The following is an 18,551-nucleotide window of genomic DNA, read 5'->3' on the forward strand; positions in this document are numbered from 1 at the left end:
GCCATATATAGACCTATTCAATTATTTGATTAGATTCGTGTATATATATCTCGATCCCGAGATTATAGGTTGATGTAATTGATTCCATTATATACCAATAAACCGTAAATATATCATTGGCCAGGGCTGCAGTGTTGGGTACACTTGTACAAACGGAAATTCAAACTGCGAACAGATTCTCAGAAATATATTTTGAGACATTTATTCAACAATTCACACAAATGGCGGCATTGTTTTACATAATTGGATTACAAAATTCAATGTATAACGTCAGTGTGTTGCCAGCTAGGAATGCTTCGCACAGGCAATTTCTTTTCCACTACATACAAATACAAATTACAATAATTCTTAGATATCTATAGATATATGTATATGTGAATATTTGCATTATTTTGCTGCATAGCAGGCATTGCACACTCGCACCGGTTTGCCCGGCTGCCCCTGGGCATTGAGCAGTGGCAGCGTGTGCTCGGAGCAGGCCTTGCAGAAGATCTCCCCACAGCTGCGGCAGTGGTGCTTGCGTCGCGTTAGATTGAACTCTCGCTCGCAGCCTGTGCAGTGGGAGGCAATTGAGTCGGGCGCCCAGATGCCGGGACTGCTAAGGCTCTCCGGCATCGTTTGCAGCGACTGCGAGGATCCCGACATCAGCTGGCGTTGTCGTTTCTCGTTGTCCTGCATCTCCGACACCTTCAACTTGCTCTCACTCAACTGGATGCCCAGCTCCTCCAGCGTGGTCTGCGCCTCGGCCCACTGGGCACGCGCCTTTTCCAAATCCAACCTCAGCTTCTCATTCCTGTCCTTCTCCTCGGCCAGCTCCTTGAGGCAACCCTGAAGCGTGGCTATCTTCTCCTTCAGCTTGATCTCCTTCTCCTGCAGCGAAATTCGCCACTCGCGCTCAATGCGCGACTCGGCCTCGGCCCGGGCAGCCCGCTCTTCGCTGGCCGTGACCTGGGTTGTCAGCGTTTGTGACGTGGTCTTCAGTATCTCGCCCAAGTTGCTCTTGTCATGGGTCCACCTGTTGAAGGGAAAGAAAACATCGATGATGTTGACCATCTACGAGAGAACCAGAGAGAACGCCCCCACCCCCACCCGTAAGTGATCTTACTTCTTCTCCAGCTGCTCAATCGTGCTGGCCATGTCCTCCTTTTGGTCCTCTAGCTTGTCCATCAGCTCCGTTTTATGCGTTAGCGAGGCCTTGCAGTCCTGCCGACGGGAATAGAGAGAGAGAGAGAAGAAGCGTTTGTACCATCGTGGGACCATCTCAGAGGAAGTATTTTGGTGGCAAATGAAAGACTGACTGACTGTCGGTTAAGGTTTATTTCTTGGGGTTTCTCTTTGGGTTTAGTAGAAGTAAAAGTACATTACGAGTAGAATATATATGCAGTATATGCAGGATGCTTTCAAGGCGTACGATTATAGTTACATTTATTTATAATTACAATACTTGTGTGTATTCTTCGACTAGGTTAAGGATACATTCAGTATTACAATATAAGCGATAGGCGCAGCTGTTGGGCAGGGCATACATGTATCAATACGAGTATGTCCATGCATACCACCCAGAGAAAAAAGTAGACCTGACATTCTAATATTTGAACATAGATTTCAAAAGTTTTTTCACTTACATTTTGTCATAAATATGAAAATATTTTATTTAAGTGTATTTCATATTTAAAATAAATACATGTCAAAGTTAAATTAAACATTTTCATATTTAGGCTAAATATATTTTGAAGTGTTTTATATTTAGATTAAATGTGAGCCGTATTTAAAACATTTCTGTTTAAATCAAAGCGAGTACGATTTGATTTCTCTATTTTTGTGGGTGTAATTTTCTCTGAGTGTATATATGTACGTGTATACAGTTCTCATCTGAATCTGAAACTGAAGCTTCTTTTACATATATACATAAATACGTTCTGTTCTTCATATATCATCATACATCATTTATGATTGTTCCATCTCTCAGGGGTTCCTTTGGGGCTCAGGGGGAGTGGGCAGATAATTAAGCTATCAGGTTGCATATTATTAATCAAACCTTTAACAAAGTCTACACATACTCTGTCTAGGCTTCCTATACACTATCATGGGCCTAGGGACCCGTACATGGACATGGACTTTGAGTGCACGCCAAGGCCTTGGATACATAAATATAGTATGGGAGTAGTAAGGAGGCAACAACTATGCGCAGTATATCTCGCAATACATAGATTAATGGGGTTCTGTTCTTCTTTATCTACAATTAATACGCGTCTAAGAGTCGCCCGCTGCGGCGTTTTCCACAATCCCGGACAATGCGTAGTCGCTGCGTGATCCATCGCCGCCGAAGTGTTGGGTTATATCTGCTGCCGCCTCGGCCAGCTCATCGTTGAGCGACTTGGCGGATGTGGGCGTCTTTGGGTCATTCCTTTGGGCTTCCTGTGGCTCTAGGGGCTCCAGGGGTTGGGTTCCAACAGCAGCTGCAGCACTCGATGGGGACTTGCGATACTTGTTGGGATCGAACGGCGGAAAGGCATCCATTTTGAGGTGCATCCGCTTCATGGGTGGCCCGGCGTCGTGTTTGTGCTTCTTGGTGAGGGCCTCGAACTTCTCCAGATTCTGCTGGCGTCTGGTGCTGGGCGAACGGTCCCCGGCGTTGGCTCCTCCTCCGAATACGCTTCCTCCTCCTCCTCCTCCTCCTGCTCCGTGCTGATCGTTCAGCTTCGACTCGTACTTCTTTTCTAGCGATTGTAAAATGTTACCAATTTGTGAGGCTTTCGTTTGCAAGCGCGAGACCATCTCGCCCTTCTGTGTGAGTTCATCTTCACATTCCTGGTTAAATTGGTGGCAAAACGAGGGAGGAGTACATTTGACTTTGGATTTCTTTTCAGAATTGATAAGCTTAAACCGATTCGATTGCAGGGATATGCTTGACTAAATCATAAATCAACTGAAACCAAAGAGAACCAAACAGAGAAAAACCAAAACTCTAGCGACCAGATGATGGGAGGATGAATGTGGAAAGATGAGTGTTGTGTGGTGTGTCTCGGTTCTGTCTCGTGAAAATACTCACCTGTAGCTTGCGATACATCTCCAGGTTGATCTGCTTGATGTCGTCCAGCTGGCGGCGCAGCGAGACTATCGTGTCCTGCTTCTCGTGTATGTCCTTCTCCAGCAGCTTCATTGCCATGTCCGACTCTGCCTTCAGAGACACCTGCAGCTTCAGCTCCTTCTCCAGCTCGCCGTTCTTGCGCCGCTCCTCAGACAGATCCGTGCTTACCCCTTCGGTCTTTTCCTTTTCGGAGCCACTGCCAGAGCTGTTGTCCGAGTCCTTCTGCTGCTGCTGCTGCGTTTGGCTGGACTGGCGCATGGCCTGGTTCTCGGCCTGCAGAGCCAGCAGACTGTTGCGTGCAATGGCCAGATCCTCCTTCATTAAAGCATTGGTGGTGGTCAGCGACTCGACCTTGGCCTGCAGATTGCCAACGGTGGCACTGTAAGAGGGGGAAGTTGAGAGGGGGTAGGGCTAAGGTTTGCGACTGCTGGGAACCCACTTTAGATGACGATTCAGCTCCTCGATGTAGTTCTTCTGGTCGAGCACGGCTATCATGTTGCCCTGTCCGGTGGCATCCAGCAGCGCAGGCGGAGCACTGTCGTCGGGGACATCGGGACTGCGTGAACTGGAGCGCAGGTACAGGGAGAAGTCGATGACGCCCTGCTGCGAGTCCAGGTCCTCCTCCTTCACGCACAGATTGCAGTCGATCACATTCAGTCCCACCAGAATGCCCATTATCACAACGATCTGACAGAGGAGAGGATAAGATTATCCTGAACAGGACTACGGATCTAGAGTGTGGATTTCACCTCGTCGCTCATCATCAGGGCATGCGGCTCGTAGTAGTCGTAGAGCGAGTCCTCGCGGTGCTCGATCAGCGCCTGGAGGTAGTCCGACAGCTTCTTCTGCATGAGGGCGATCCGCAGCCAGGCCCGTGCCCGTCCGATGTGCGTGCGAACAGTGGGAAGGTCCCGCACACTGGCCGTAATGTCCTGCGCCTCGGGGCAGTAGTGCTCGACGCTCTGCAGCAGGTCCCACAGCTCCTTCCTGGGTCCGAGCAGGCCCTTCTTTGGCCGCAGCCCATGGCCCAGCACGTGCTCGATCACGATGAAGAAGTGCTGCAGCGGCAGATGGTCCGAGTCCAGCATCCGACCATAGCGCAGCGACTGCTCCAGCAGCTCCTTGACGACCAGCTTGCAGATGTTCACCAAGTTACTCCGCTCGATCTCCGCGGTGTCGCGCGCTGCAAGAACAGGCAAAGGCCACAAGGCAAAGTGGATTCTGAGTCGTGGATTCTGAGGTGCAGCGAAGCAACGAGACTACGGATTAGGGATTTAGGACTATGGCTAAAGCTACAGCCAGCTAGTAGGCGTTTCGAAAGGGATTTGCGTCAAACTTTGACAACTGGAATGACAACTAGTAATGAACATTCATGTGCTGCTCGCGTTGGTGTTTTTCCTGACGCCGGGAGGTTGTCCCATGTACAGCATCGACCTCTCCACGCTGGAGGTGCCAAATGACTTCCAGGACGAGCTCACGCTCCAGTCCATGCTCAATTCGGAGCTGGAGCAGTCGCGGAACGACCTGAACGACAACCAGAGATCCGTCCCGGATGACCCTCCCGGCAGGCACAGAGGCAAAAGACCCCGAGTGGCACCCAGGGAGGAACTCCTGCCAGAGGTATCCCACAGGGCCGCCAACAACAATGCGAAAGAGCTCTTCCTCGGCACCAATCTGTTCGGCAGCAGCACGAGGAAGTGCTTCTCCGCGGAGGAGATCGCCCTGATAGCCGCCCGCAGGGACTTTGAGTCGCTGCTGCCCAAGTCCTTCCCCAGCAGCCTGCTCTGCGACAGCGTCGTCCAGATGCTGATGAAGTACTTCCACACGGTCAACCGGATCGTCAAGAGCAAGGCCAAGGACGAGGCGAGGATGGTGCTGCAGCGGGCCTACTACGATGCGCTGGGGGGATACCTGCGCTACTACCTGGTGCCGGTGGCCCAGATCTCCTTCTACGCCGGCCGCCTCAAGCTGAACACGACGGAGCGGCTGGTAAGCCTCTACCAGCAGTGCCGGATCGTGCTGAACACCAACGGCAATGGCTGGCGGACGCCCATGGTGGACGTTCTCAGCCAGCTGAAGAGCGTTCGAATCAGACCCGTGAGTCTGCCCGCTGCCCCGAAGGAGGGGGACGATGACGCGCTCAGCTGTGCGCTGCTCGAGCAGAGCTCCGGCTGCAAGGAGGCGCAGAACGACCAGATGATCGTCCCGCTGCCCCGCCTGGAGGCCGTCGATGGGCACGGGCACCTCACCCTCATTTACCTGCCGCTGAAGCAGCGACGCATCTACAACCTGCGCTCCCCACAGTCGGCCTTCGTACTGGTGAAGTTCTTCCAGACGGTGACCCAATGCTACCGCTTCCAGGGCATGTGCCAGAGGACGTACAACAGGAAGCTGCGCAACTGGATCCGCGAGAGCCTGCAGCTGCACTACAGGGACGAGGTCTTCTATCCCGGACTGGGCGGCGTCCTGCAGGTCTACGAGATGCTCAAGATCGAAGACCAGGGCAAAGCGAAACAGCCTGTAGGCGAGGGCGAGGGCGAGTGCGAGGAGGAGCAGTGTTTCAGAGGCTATCAGCAAACAACGGATGATGTCACGGACACCGGAAGAGTGGCAGTCGCAGGAGCTGGGGCTGGGACAGGAGACAACTGCCGCAAGCAGAGTCGTTCCCCGAACACCAAAAAGCAGGAGGAAGATAAAGCGGAGAAACACTACAACAAGGATGGAGAAGAGTGCCGGGAGTGCGATGATGATCCCTCAGCCGCATTCGTGGCATGGTTGGCTCTGTTTCTGTTCCTGCTCTTGCTATTCCTTTTGCTGCTCATCTACTGCTGCATGAAGAAGGGTCGCAAGCCGCAGATCACCCCGAGGCCCAACCGCAAGAGAGTGCCGGCAGTGCAAGATCCGAAAAGTACGAAAATAGCCGTCGACTCGAACCCCTCGATGCCCCGGAGAATGGCCATCCACGGATCCTACTACTCGTCGCCCATTGAGATCAGTCAATCGGAAAAGTCCCCCCAAGGCAATGACAATGGTAAGATCCATAGATGCGATCCCTATCTATTCTCTTCCTTTGTTTTCTCTTCTTTTGGCAGACTTCCGAAGGTTCCTCGATGAGTCGCACACCTCCACCTCCTCGCTGGCCTGCCAGTTCAACAGAAAGTGCCTGCCCGTGAAGTTCTCCCGCAGCTCCCCGGACCAGTACTACCCCAAGAAGAAGCGCCAGCCCACCACCAAATTGGCCAAGCAAAAGGTCGTTCAAGCGTTCCATCCCCTAGACACTGACGACTCCGAGCTGCAATCGGATACAGCTACCCCAGGTCCCTCGCCCAGAAGAAAACCTCCTCCTGCCGGCAAGGAGGAGGCACTGGATCAGGGAAGATACACAATGCCCACACTGGAGTCGTATCGAACCAATACCACAGAAACTGAGCGCACGGACAGGGCCCCGGAGAAGCAGAAGGTGGCCAGGCGGTGTGACAAGGAGCGATGTGAGGGCTTCAAGCAGACCGAAAAACATGAGAAGGAACCCGAGAAGCAGAAGCCGTCCAGGCGGTGTAGGGAGGACCGGTGTGAGAAGGAACCAACGGAGACCAAACGAAAGGAGAAACCTCCGGAGAAGAGCAAAAGAAAAGAAAAAAAGTTGGGTGAGATTTTCCCTATTTACGGAATACCAATTCCCACCGAATTACCCCCTTGTTATCCCCCACAGAGACCGACACGGGCCAGGATGAGCGACGAAAGCCCAGCAAGAAGTCCGATCCGAAAGCAGAGCCCACGGAGAAACGGCTATCAGGAGGAGGCTATGATGTTAGGGGTGTAAGCGAATGGTCAGACTGAGATCGTGTGAGGATACTTCAAATTAATTGAAAAACCCCACAGCCACCGAAGGACTCGCCAGGATGGGAGACGGTTTTTGAGGATTCAAGCATCGTAGAAGGAAGTTCCATCTGATTTTCAAATTTAGATTTTTTTGATTTTCGTTTCTGTTTTACGAATTAAATTGAGTTGAGTTAACTATTCCTGTTGTGTGGGCCAATATTCGACGCAAAGCGTAGAAGTTTCCCATAAGCGAACGGATACATTCGTTTCGAATGACACTGAAACGGAACGGTAGTGATGCTTGGACGTGGGATATCAGAATGGGACGCTTTGCAACTCTTTTAACTTTAAATCATCGAAAGAATCAGAATCTATAGCTATAAAGCGGTAGAAAAGGGTAAAGAACGATCCCAGCCATCTATTCGTTCGTCTAGTCTCCTGCAATATATTTCCCCATTAAACTATGTTGAGTGCAAGCAAAGGAAAGAAGGTGCAACATACTCGTAAGTGCAGAGTAACATGCCAAAATCAATATCAATCGAGAGCCAGAATCAGAACCAGAACCAGATAGATGGCTGATATCTGAGACAACAAAAAAATGAGAAGAGAAAGCAACAAGCTACAAAGAATAAGGTTTAAGGTAAGGTATAAACTGGCAAACAGAAGATGCAACAGAAGAAGCAACAGAAAGAAGCAACCTACAGAGATGCGACCACTCTGCGAAGAGGCCCACATTCTTGTGCTGCGACTGCGTCTGGGAGTGCGACTGGGAGGCATTGAGTGCATTGGAGCCGACCATGTCGCACAGACGACGACCGATTAGATTTTCAAGTGCCATAATACCATTATCCTCGAGAGCCGCGGCAGCACTTCCGGCCGCTGACAATCCGGAGAAGCGTTTGCTGTTCCGCTTCCCAAACTGGGAGCCACTGCCACTGGCATGTGTCCCAGCAGTACCGTGGCCGGAGCTGGAGTTTCCAGTGTGTGGCTGGTTGGCGCCGACGCCTCCGCCTGCCTGCTGACCGCCGGCCACATCGATATCCTGCAGCTCCTTCAGGCACAGCCACTCGCCGTCCACGGATACACGAAAGTTGCACAGGTAAATGGTGTCCTGCACGCCGTTGGCCAGCTCCTCGTTAGTGTGGTTGGCATGCGAGGCCTTGGGCAGGGCGATTGTCGTGCTGTTGCTGCTGTTGTTGCTCGGCTGAAGTGGTACAGCCTGTGCCGGCGGTTGCGGCTGCGGCTGTTGCTGCTGTGGTTGTGCCTCTTTCTGTGGCGCCTTCGACGACGACGACGACTGGGGATGCATTTGTGGGGGTGGATTCTGACCCTTTTGTGTTTTTGCAATTGGCTGTGCGGTTGTTGCCGCCCTTGCTGTGGCACTTGCTGCCCCTGATGACGACTTGGCGGACTTGCCAACTTCGTGTTGTTTTTGTTGCTGTTGCTGCATACTCTGTGACGTTTTCTTGGCTCCTCCGCTCAGTCCCAGTCCTACCGATGACGTCGTTGTCGTTGGCGTTTTAACGACACTCCTCAAGGGCTTGGCGGACGTGCTGCTGGCACTCGACATGGCTGCCGTCGAGGATGACTTGAGACGACTTCCACTGGTCGCACTGGTGGCCACATTATTATTGTTGTTCTGGGACAATTTTGTCCTTTTCGTATCCTCGACGAGTCCGCGCATTTTTTTTTTATTCAGGCTTCGATTTAGGGCCTGCTGCATGGGTTCGTTCGCGTGGGTGTGAGTGTGTAGCCATAAAAATACATATACATATCGACATTAGGAGAAGTTGCAACATCTCAAAGCTGCCAAACACATTTCCCCCCCGCACAGCACAGCCAGGCAGCACTCTTTTCTTCCTGCTGCTACTGCTTCCGGGGGAAAACGCTTGCAATTGTTTTTACCTTTTGTGTGATGTGTCTTTGCGGTGGAAACCACTGATCAAATGGCTTCTTTTATTAAATTAAACTCTGAACAATTGCAATTTTACGCCGTCACTTTAGATATACCGTTATGACAAAAGTGACGATAAAATATACCGTCCTACCCTCAGAGATATACCGAAACATACCGTCTCATTTTAAAAATATACTGTTAATATACTGACGAGTTCAAGTTCTATTATACATAATATTCTGTCGAATATTAGCTAATTTTATCCAATTAATGATTATATTTTCTACTTTACTGGTTTATTTTAAATACTTGCTTTTATTGCGTTTTGCGTAAAAAAAGGTTTTAGCGAAATAGGTCAAACAAAAAAGTTTTTTTGCGAAAAAGGACGAACGAGTAGAACGTAATAAAACGAACGAGTATCGTTCCAATTGCTCGATTTTGATATTCCGTCGAATAATGCTGACTAACTAAAACCCTTAGTTCCGCACACATAATTTTATGCCATTGATGAATACATTTTCTTCAAGATTGGCTAGTTTTTAGTCCTTGCTTTGTATTTTGACTAAGACAAGGTTTAAAAAAAATAGTTCAACAAAAAACATTCCCAATGTGGCGTGTAAGCCGTAGTATAGGCCTTTGTATACCCTATTTCGAAAATTGAATATGAAAATCCTGTTTTTCAAACTGTTTTTAAAACGTAATTAATAAAGATTTGTTATCAAATTGATATGTTTTAGACATGTGCATGCATATGATTATTATCTTGTATTTATATATATCCTTATATGTACATATTCTTGGACAACGTAAAAAGACGATGAAGAAGAAATATCAAGAAATATCGTTGAAATAGGTTTAAAACAGGGACTATTTTGCTTTAATTGGATCCTGGGATGACAAACATAAAAAAAAATTACAAAAAAAAAACAGAAATAATCATTATTCAATAAACATCAAAAATAATAATTATAATAAGAATTATACAATAAAAATCAAGAATAACAAATATAATAATAATTATTCAATAAAAATCAAGAATAACAATTATTAAATAAAAATCAAGAATAACAATTATAATAACAATTATTCAATAAAAATCAAGAATAACAATTATAATAATAGTTATTCGATAAAAATCAAGAATAACAATTATAATAACAATTATTCCATAAAAATCAAGAATAACAATTATAATAACAATTATTCAATAAAAATCAAGAATAACAATTATAATAATAGTTATTCGATAAAAATCAAGAATAACAATTATAATAACAGTTATTCTATAAAAATCAAGAATAACAATTATAATAATAATTATTCAATAAAAATCAAGAATAACAATTATAATAACAATTATTCAATAAAAATCAAGAATAACAATTATAATAACAGTTATTCTATAAAAATCAAGAATAACAATTATTCAATAAAAATCAAGAATAACAATTATAATAATAGTTATTCGATAAAAATCAAGAATAACAATTATAATAACAGTTATTCTATAAAAATCAAGAATAACAATTATAATAATAATTATTCAATAAAAATCAAGAATAACAATTATAATAACAATTATTCAATAAAAATCAAGAATAACAATTATAATAATAGTTATTCGATAAAAATCAAGAATAACAATTATAATAACAGTTATTCTATAAAAATCAAGAATAACAATTATTCAATAAAAATCAAGAATAACAATTATAATAATAGTTATTCGATAAAAATCAAGAATAACAATTATAATAACAATTATTCAATAAAAATCAAGAATAACAATTATAATAACAATTATTCAATAAAAATCAAGAATAACAATTATAATAATAGCTATTCGATAAAAATCAAGAATAACAATTATAATAACAGTTATTCTATAAAAATCAAGAATAACAATTATAATAATAATTATTCAATAAAAATCAAGAATAACAATTATAATAACAATTATTCAATAAAAATCAAGAATAACAATTATAATAATAGTTATTCGATAAAAATCAAGAATAACAATTATAATAACAATTATTCAATAAAAATCAAGAATAACAATTATAATAACAATTATTCAATAAAAATCAAGAATAACAATTATAATAATAGTTATTCAATAAAAATCAATAATAACAATTATAATAATAGTTATTCGATAAAAATCAAGAATAACAATTATAATAATAGTTATTCAATAAAAATCAAGAATAACAATTATAAAAATAGTTATTCGATAAAAATCAAGAATAACAATTATAATAACAATTATTTAATAAAAATCAAGAATAACAATTATAATAATAATTATTCAATAAAAATCAAGAATAACAATTATTCAATAAAAATCAAGAATAAGAATTATAATAATAGTTATTCGATAAAAATCAAGAATAACAATTATAATAACAATTATTCAATAAAAATCAGGAATAACAATTATAATAACAATTATTCAATAAAAATCAAGAATAACAATTATAATAACAATTATTCAATAAAAATCAAGAATAACAATTATAATAACAATTATTCAATAAAAATCAAGAATAACAATTATAATAATAGTTATTCGATAAAAATCAAGAATAACAATTATAATAACAGTTATTCTATAAAAATCAAGAATAACAATTATAATAATAATTATTCAATAAAAATCAAGAATAACAATTATAATAACAATTATTCAATAAAAATCAAGAATAACAATTATAATAATAGTTATTCGATAAAAATCAAGAATAACAATTATAATAACAGTTATTCTATAAAAATCAAGAATAACAATTATTCAATAAAAATCAAGAATAAGAATTATAATAATAGTTATTCGATAAAAATCAAGAATAACAATTATAATAACAATTATTCAATAAAAATCAGGAATAACAATTATAATAACAATTATTCAATAAAAATCAAGAATAACAATTATAATAACAATTATTCAATAAAAATCAAGAATAACAATTATAATAACAATTATTCAATAAAAATCAAGAATAACAATTATAATAATAGTTATTCGATAAAAATCAAGAATAACAATTATAATAACAGTTATTCTATAAAAATCAAGAATAACAATTATAATAATAATTATTCAATAAAAATCAAGAATAACAATTATAATAACAATTATTCAATAAAAATCAAGAATAACAATTATAATAATAGTTATTCGATAAAAATCAAGAATAACAATTATAATAACAGTTATTCTATAAAAATCAAGAATAACAATTATTCAATAAAAATCAAGAATAACAATTATAATAATAGTTATTCGATAAAAATCAAGAATAACAATTATAATAACAGTTATTCTATAAAAATCAAGAATAACAATTATAATAATAGTTATTCAATAAAAATCAATAATAACAATTATTCAATAAAAATCAAGAATAACAATTATAATAATAGTTATTCGATAAAAATCAAGAATAACAATTATAATAACAGTTATTCTATAAAAATCAAGAATAACAATTATTCAATAAAAATCAAGAATAACAATTATAATAATAGTTATTCAATAAAAATCAATAATAACAATTATAATAATAGTTATTCGATAAAAATCAAGAATAACAATTATAATAATAGTTATTCAATAAAAATCAAGAATAACAATTATAATAATAGTTATTCGATAAAAATCAAGAATAACAATTATAATAACAATTATTTAATAAAAATCAAGAATAACAATTATAATAATAATTATTCAATAAAAATCAAGAATAACAAGAAAAAGCCTTCTTTGGAGCCTGGGATGAAAAAGCTTTTCTCAATTCTATAACATCCATTTCCCCCAGGGTATGCACAGAAAAATTTTGCGTGAATTAGCATTGTCGTCAAACGGTTATTACCAATAAATACTAGTTTTTGATCTTCCGTCAAATATTACTAGCTATGTATATATGTAGATTTCTCAGCTTTGCCCAGTTAAACACTTATTTTTCCGTTCAGTAACGCGCAGCGACCGCGCAGTGTGGAAGTTGGGACTAAATTGCTTTTGCCTTGGAGCCTGGGATAGCATTTTCTCAATTCTATAATATCCATTTCCCAGGGTATTAGCAACATGTATGGAATGGGACTCATTGTTGTGTACCGGTTATTGCCAAATATATCTTCCGTCGAATATTACAAGATATATAGATCTTTCAGTCCTGCCCACTTAATTTTATCCCATTGACGAATAAATTTTCTACAATGGCCTTTTTAAATCGTATACAAGTACGAACTAACTTTATAATCTAAACTAAAACTTACCACGCTTTGCTCTTTTCGAGATTATTTTGGATGGTGATGGAGAGGCTACCGCTTCAGTAGTATTGGCCGCAGGAGCAGTGGCTGGCGGAGTAGTTGGTGCTGTAGTCTCCCCAGAATAGGGAGTCGTGCCATCAATCACTTCAGAGGCAGCCGCCGCTGCCGCAGCGTTCGTAAACTGAGTCGAGATGTGGCTGAAGATCTGCGAGGATATACTCTCCGTTCGTCGAAAGGTGTTGCGCAGGCGATCAAATGAAGAGCTGGGCGCAGGCGCTGGTTCGGCTCCCGTTGGGGGCGGAGGCGTTGTTGGCGACGCAGTTGGCGAGGAGTCGTAGCTTCTATCATGGCGAACAACCAGCAAATCGTCCGTGCTCATTTCACCCTCTTACATACACTGCACTGCACCACTTTAAAAAGCACTTTTTTACAATTAACTAGCCGAAGGATCAGCTATACTTTTTTTAAATGCACTTAGTTCACGGGATAAACAACAAAACAATTACAAATTGTAAACAGCTGTTCGCGTGGTGATGGTAATTTCTCGATAGAAATATAAAACTAACCATAGATGCATACAAAACATTTAGAGCTATCGAATGAAGCGGCAATAGCAATCTATCGGTTTTTTTTGCCGCCAAAAATATATTTCTACAAAAAAAATTCTATAAAACAACACGCGAAACAAAATAAAAATGGACACGGAAATAAAGCAGCAATTCGACGAGATAGGCGTGGAGCCCAGCGAAGCGGTGCTGGACAAGTGCATGGAACTGGCCATCACGTACAGCATTGAGGATGCCACTGAGTTCGTGGAGCAGTGGATGGCCTTCAGCTTGTCCCATCTGCACGGGGAGGATCCAACGCCCGAGAATCTTGGCGAGTTCGAGCGCAAGGTACTCCAGCTGAAGAAGGACAAGGTGGGCTTCAAGACATCCACACAGAAAACGTATTCCCCAGCTCCTGTGGTCGCCACGAGCTCTCTCTCTACTTATGGCGTCATCGAGGATGATCCCATGACGTACGACTATGGTATCGAGTCGTTGACAGACTCTTCGATGATGCACACGCCTAAGTCCAAGAAGGATCCGTCACGCTCCTCTGCCCTCAAGGGCGGCGTTCTCTTCAGTCCCGCCAGCTACACACCGCAGTCGGCCAAACGTACCCCAGCGGCAGGAACGGGAACACCATCGACGACAACAGTGGCCGGACGACCAGGAGACATTGTGGACACCTTCGGACACCCCAAACTGCTGGCCGGAACCACGTGGCAAGCCAAGCTGGAGCATTCCCTGCCCGTGTCGCAGAGATTACTGCACCAGGAGGCTCCGCTGACGCTCAGCAACCTGGGCTACATGAACGACCTGCTTAGCGATAAGTGTGATAATCTGTACGACCGGCTGGAGGAAACGGGGCGAGCGCTGGTGGAGAAGAAGCTCGGTGCGGAGGGAGCGGCCGACTGCAGCTGGTATCCACAGGACGGGCAGACGCTGCAGGCGCTGCACATGCTCTATGCCGTTGGCATGATACATTCCGAGGACGATGGCCCCCTGGACGCCCACTCGGCCTTTCTGGCCGTTACAGATGGAGAGGAAAGCAGCTTTCTGGATTTGAACTTCACGCGTATCAAGTCGGCCAGCATCTTTCCGGGCCAGGTGGTGCTGGCGAAGGGATTCATACCCAAAGGCAACTCCTTTGTGGTGGAGGAGATCCACACCGAGCGGAAGCTGACGCCGCCCTCGCCATTGAAGGTGGACAGAGAGCTGCAGTTCGTGGTGGCCGCCGGTCCCTATACACACAGTACGGACTTGTTCTACGATCCCCTGCACGATCTTCTCAAGTACCTGAAGGACCACAGACCGGATGTCCTCGTTCTGGTGGGTCCCTTTGTGGACGCGGATCACAAACTCGTCGCCGAAATGGCAGAGACCTTCGACTCGTTCTTCGAGAAGATGGTTTCGGGCATCATGGACGTGGTTGGAGGTCACACGACAGTCTTGATGATCAGCAGCCAGAAGGATGCCATGTCTCATACGGTCTACCCCACCCCGCCGCCTGCTCTACGCAAGACATACCCTAATCTGCACCTGCTGCCCGACCCCTCGATGGTGGACCTGGACGGGATCACGCTGGGCGTCACCTCCACCGACGTCGTGGACCATTTGCTCAGCCACGAGTTTGCGGCGAATGCCGGCGAGCGGATGCATCGGGCAATCAACCACCTGTTCAATCAGGGATCCTTCTATCCCATTTACCCGCCGGGGGACGAGGACATGTCCTACGATACGCAGCTGGCACTGAAGTACGCCCAGCTGCGGCAACTGCCCAATGTCCTCCTGCTGCCCGGCGACCAGAGGCACTTCATCCGGCTGGTTAGCGATTGCCTAGTAATCAATCCCGGACGGCTGTCGGACAAGAAGGGCGGCACCTTTGCCCGCTTCTTGGTTGCGCCCACAGCCCCTACGGCCACGGGCAAGGCCGCGAGCTTGTTCAACAGCGTAGCCTGTCAAATCCAACGTATTTGAAGACACAGGCCCGTACCCGCTGCACAGATCGTTAGTAGTTAAAGCATTTATTAATTTGTAATTTATATATTTATATATGTATAATAGTTTACAGCTAACAGTAGGAAATGATGTCTAAACGTAAAAGTACTCGCTAGGATCTGATCTCGCTATGTACGATTGAGATGGAGTCCCAGTCCCAGTCCAAGTCCTGTTCTGGCCTGGCCCTTCCGCACACGAGTCAATTCCGAACTCAATTCGGTATCGAAATCGCACAGAAAAGTAAACTAAAAACTCCGATTGTATATTTTAACTATACAAAAAATACTGTATGCCATGTTTCGTTCCAAAAAACACATCGCTCCAATATAAACCAGACCATCCAGCCGATCTAGCGGCATGCCGGCATGGGGGTAGGTAGCCGTTAAGTAACTGCCGTGCCGTGCCACCTGCGTGTTAAGTAATCATCGCCCTGCTCCTCGTGTCTCTTGTACTGTTGCGTACTGCGGTTTCATAGTTGGGTTGGAGTTCCTGGAGCTGCTGCTACGGCCGCCTACGACCGACCGCGTGGGCTGATGGGCGGCCGTCCAACAACTATCTGCACTGACCTTGGCTGCGTTTAGTTGTTGGGCTCCTGCTTGTATTGTTATTGTCGGTTGTTGACCCCCTCCGGATTGTGGACGCCGCCGCCGCCGCTGACCATGCTGTGCTCCATATTCTTGACAATGACGTAGTTGGTGATGTGATTGATGGCCTCGTCCTGGAGCCGCTCCGGCCAGCGCTTCATATACGACTTGATGAAGTCGCTGAACGTGTCCACCTTGTCGGGTGTGCTCTTGTGCGTGTCCACGATGTTCTTCACAATGTCCACGAACTTGTCGTAGTCCTCGTGCGATTTTTTGATCTTGTTGTAGTTGGCCACACCGCCGTTGGTGTTGCCCCCACCGCTGGCCCCACTGCCGCCCGCAGCATTCATCTGCTGCTCCATGTTGTTGTCCGCGAGGCGAGCGGATGCAGCGGCAGCCACCGCCGCCACGGCCGCCGAGGAGGTCATGAAGTTGTCCACGCTGCCCGTGTTCGGCGGTGGCTGGGAGTGGTCCATAAAGTGGCGATGCATGCCGTACTCGGTCCTGCAATAGAACAGATAGGGAGATCAGTATAAGCTTCGGAACAGAATAAAGAATAGAGTGTAAGGAGTACTCACTTATAGAACCCCTCCGTGTTGTTGCTATTAAACTCTTGCTGAGACATTGGATTCTTCCAAACTGGTGACTCGGATGTGGATGGTAGGCTACTAGTATTCGAGGCACTAGTCATGCGTTTGTCTCTGTGGAAGATCAGATTCGCATTAGTTTCCATTAGTCATTATATCCCTTCCATGGGATTTGCATTACTTATTTACTTGTAACCCGTGTGAGCTGCCAGACTCTTGAAAACATCATCCACTTGACTGTAAAACTTCCAGGTGCTGATTATGCCCGTTGTCTCGAAGGTCTTCTGCTCCTGGCGATATCGCTGCGTGAGATTGTTGACTTTGAAGTGCACCTCAAGTGCGGTAACAGGGACGCCCAGGGACGTTAGCTGCTTGGCCATAGCCACATACAGATGGCCATTGCGTTTGATGGTGCGCAGCTCATAGGCGCAGACTTTCCATAGTTTGATTAGCTCTAGTACCCCACTATCCTCCCATTGTCGACGCTTTTTGTTGAATTTTTCATACTGCAAGAGATACAGGTAAAGAGACGTATATCCAGGAGGAGCTTCAGATGGGCAGGAGAGGGGTACTCACAGGCATTTCACATGGGTCTCGCTGCCGACAAATGGGATTGCCCAACAAACTGCGTCTGCCAGCTGGTGCAGGACATGAAGCAGTACTTATCTAGTAGGCTGGCATATTGGACACGCGCATCCACTCCTGCAACAGCAACAACAGAAGTAAATCAATTAACAAGGTATTTCACTTTTAATTACACTGATATAATATAATATTTATATAATTGCGGGAAAATCTCATACAACACCATTTCTAAGGCGAATCTTTAAAGGTTACAGGGGGACGAGAACACCCACGCCTCCCTTCCCCCAACTAACGAACGAACGGGACTTGCCTGCGCACTATAATAACGGATTTTTAATTATCATTAAGCCGGCGCACACACAAACACACAGATGAGGCCCTCACACAGGCCCACACACAGTACACAGACATAATACGCAATCCGTAAACAAATGCAAATATAGGGGGAAAAGGCAGAGAGAAACTCGATGTAAATTGCATCCAGCAGATACAAGATGTGAAGTTGACGCGACGTTGGCTCAAAGCGTACTGACGCGGTTATTCCAGTATACTGCTATACCAGAGAAGAGATGAAGATGCTACATGCCACACAACTTTGACGCCGACGCCGCGGCCTGCCTTCGCACTTGCTTTTGCTTGGAGCCGCCGCCGCTGCCACTGCCAGCAAAAGTGTAGTTGTAAGTGCGCAAAGCGAGGGAGGGGGGGCGATTCGATGGTTACTTTTCTTCAATACACACACGCACAACTTTTCCCTTTGCAGAGATACACACACACACACACAACATCAACTTTTTTTGGTGAGTCGATTACGGCCACAGTGCATTCTTTACTTATTCTCCATGAGTAGCAGATTGCCGGGGGATGGGGGAGAGACAACACCAACACAACAACAGGCAGGCAGCACAAAACAGAACTTGATTATAAGTCAAATAATTAAATTTTAATTATCTTCGAGAGGGAAACACACGAAAAACGACGTATCTGGTAGTACGCGCAGCTCTCGCCACCAACACACCAACAAATAATGATGTTCTCTGCACAAGCGAGACAGCAGCAGCGCAAGCAACATGGTGTGAACGGGCCAGCTATAGTGCATAGGGTTTTTCGTGCCAGTGTGACCAGACAGTGGCAAAACAATACGTTGGGAATTGAAAGGGCCCGAGGAAA

At 44.4% G+C, this 18,551-nt stretch overlaps 4 protein-coding genes across 12 annotated transcripts; 2 read left to right on the top strand and 2 right to left on the bottom strand.

Moving 5' to 3' along the window:
* Positions 1 to 186: 186 nt before the first annotated feature.
* LOC6587872 (protein RUFY3) lies at positions 187 to 13,525 on the bottom strand. 9 transcript variants are annotated; one of them, XM_026991314.1, is made up of 7 exons: positions 8,816 to 8,866; positions 7,754 to 8,627; positions 3,841 to 4,274; positions 3,531 to 3,778; positions 3,053 to 3,470; positions 1,106 to 1,203; positions 187 to 1,015 (listed from the first exon to the last, which is right to left on the bottom strand). In XM_026991314.1, the coding sequence occupies exons 2-7, from the start codon at positions 8,592 to 8,594 to the stop codon at positions 388 to 390; spliced, it is 2,667 nt and encodes an 888-aa protein (XP_026847115.1). In that variant the 5' UTR covers positions 8,595 to 8,627; positions 8,816 to 8,866; the 3' UTR covers positions 187 to 387. The 9 variants fall into 9 exon arrangements, with proteins under 9 accessions (XP_026847115.1, XP_026847110.1, XP_026847131.1 ...); XM_026991309.1 differs by having other exon boundaries at positions 7,613 to 8,627; XM_026991330.1 differs by lacking the exons at positions 7,754 to 8,627; positions 8,816 to 8,866 and adding an exon at positions 13,089 to 13,525.
* Positions 4,282 to 7,108, top strand: LOC6587666. The gene is made up of 4 exons (XM_002014031.2): positions 4,282 to 6,122; positions 6,184 to 6,735; positions 6,801 to 6,907; positions 6,971 to 7,108. Exons 1-4 carry the CDS (start codon positions 4,454 to 4,456, stop codon positions 7,040 to 7,042), a joined length of 2,400 nt encoding a protein of 799 aa, XP_002014067.2. The 5' UTR covers positions 4,282 to 4,453; the 3' UTR covers positions 7,043 to 7,108.
* Positions 13,526 to 13,757: 232 nt separating the features above from the next.
* On the top strand, positions 13,758 to 15,899 carry LOC6587733 (DNA polymerase alpha subunit B). The gene is made up of 2 exons (XM_026994954.1): positions 13,758 to 15,637; positions 15,695 to 15,899. The coding sequence occupies exon 1, from the start codon at positions 13,778 to 13,780 to the stop codon at positions 15,605 to 15,607; it is 1,830 nt and encodes a 609-aa protein (XP_026850755.1). The 5' UTR covers positions 13,758 to 13,777; the 3' UTR covers positions 15,608 to 15,637; positions 15,695 to 15,899.
* LOC6587741 lies at positions 15,870 to 18,332 on the bottom strand. Its single transcript, XM_002014035.2, has 5 exons — positions 18,215 to 18,332; positions 17,376 to 17,501; positions 16,989 to 17,305; positions 16,791 to 16,913; positions 15,870 to 16,716 (listed from the first exon to the last, which is right to left on the bottom strand). Exons 2-5 carry the CDS (start codon positions 17,379 to 17,381, stop codon positions 16,233 to 16,235), a joined length of 930 nt encoding a protein of 309 aa, XP_002014071.1. The 5' UTR covers positions 17,382 to 17,501; positions 18,215 to 18,332; the 3' UTR covers positions 15,870 to 16,232.
* Positions 18,333 to 18,551: the final 219 nt, after the last annotated feature.

This window comes from Drosophila persimilis, unplaced genomic scaffold (genome assembly GCF_003286085.1).
Source record: "Drosophila persimilis strain 14011-0111.01,24,50 unplaced genomic scaffold, DperRS2 tig00000000-arrow-pilon, whole genome shotgun sequence".
In the NCBI taxonomy this organism is placed as follows: Eukaryota; Metazoa; Arthropoda; class Insecta; order Diptera; family Drosophilidae; genus Drosophila; species Drosophila persimilis.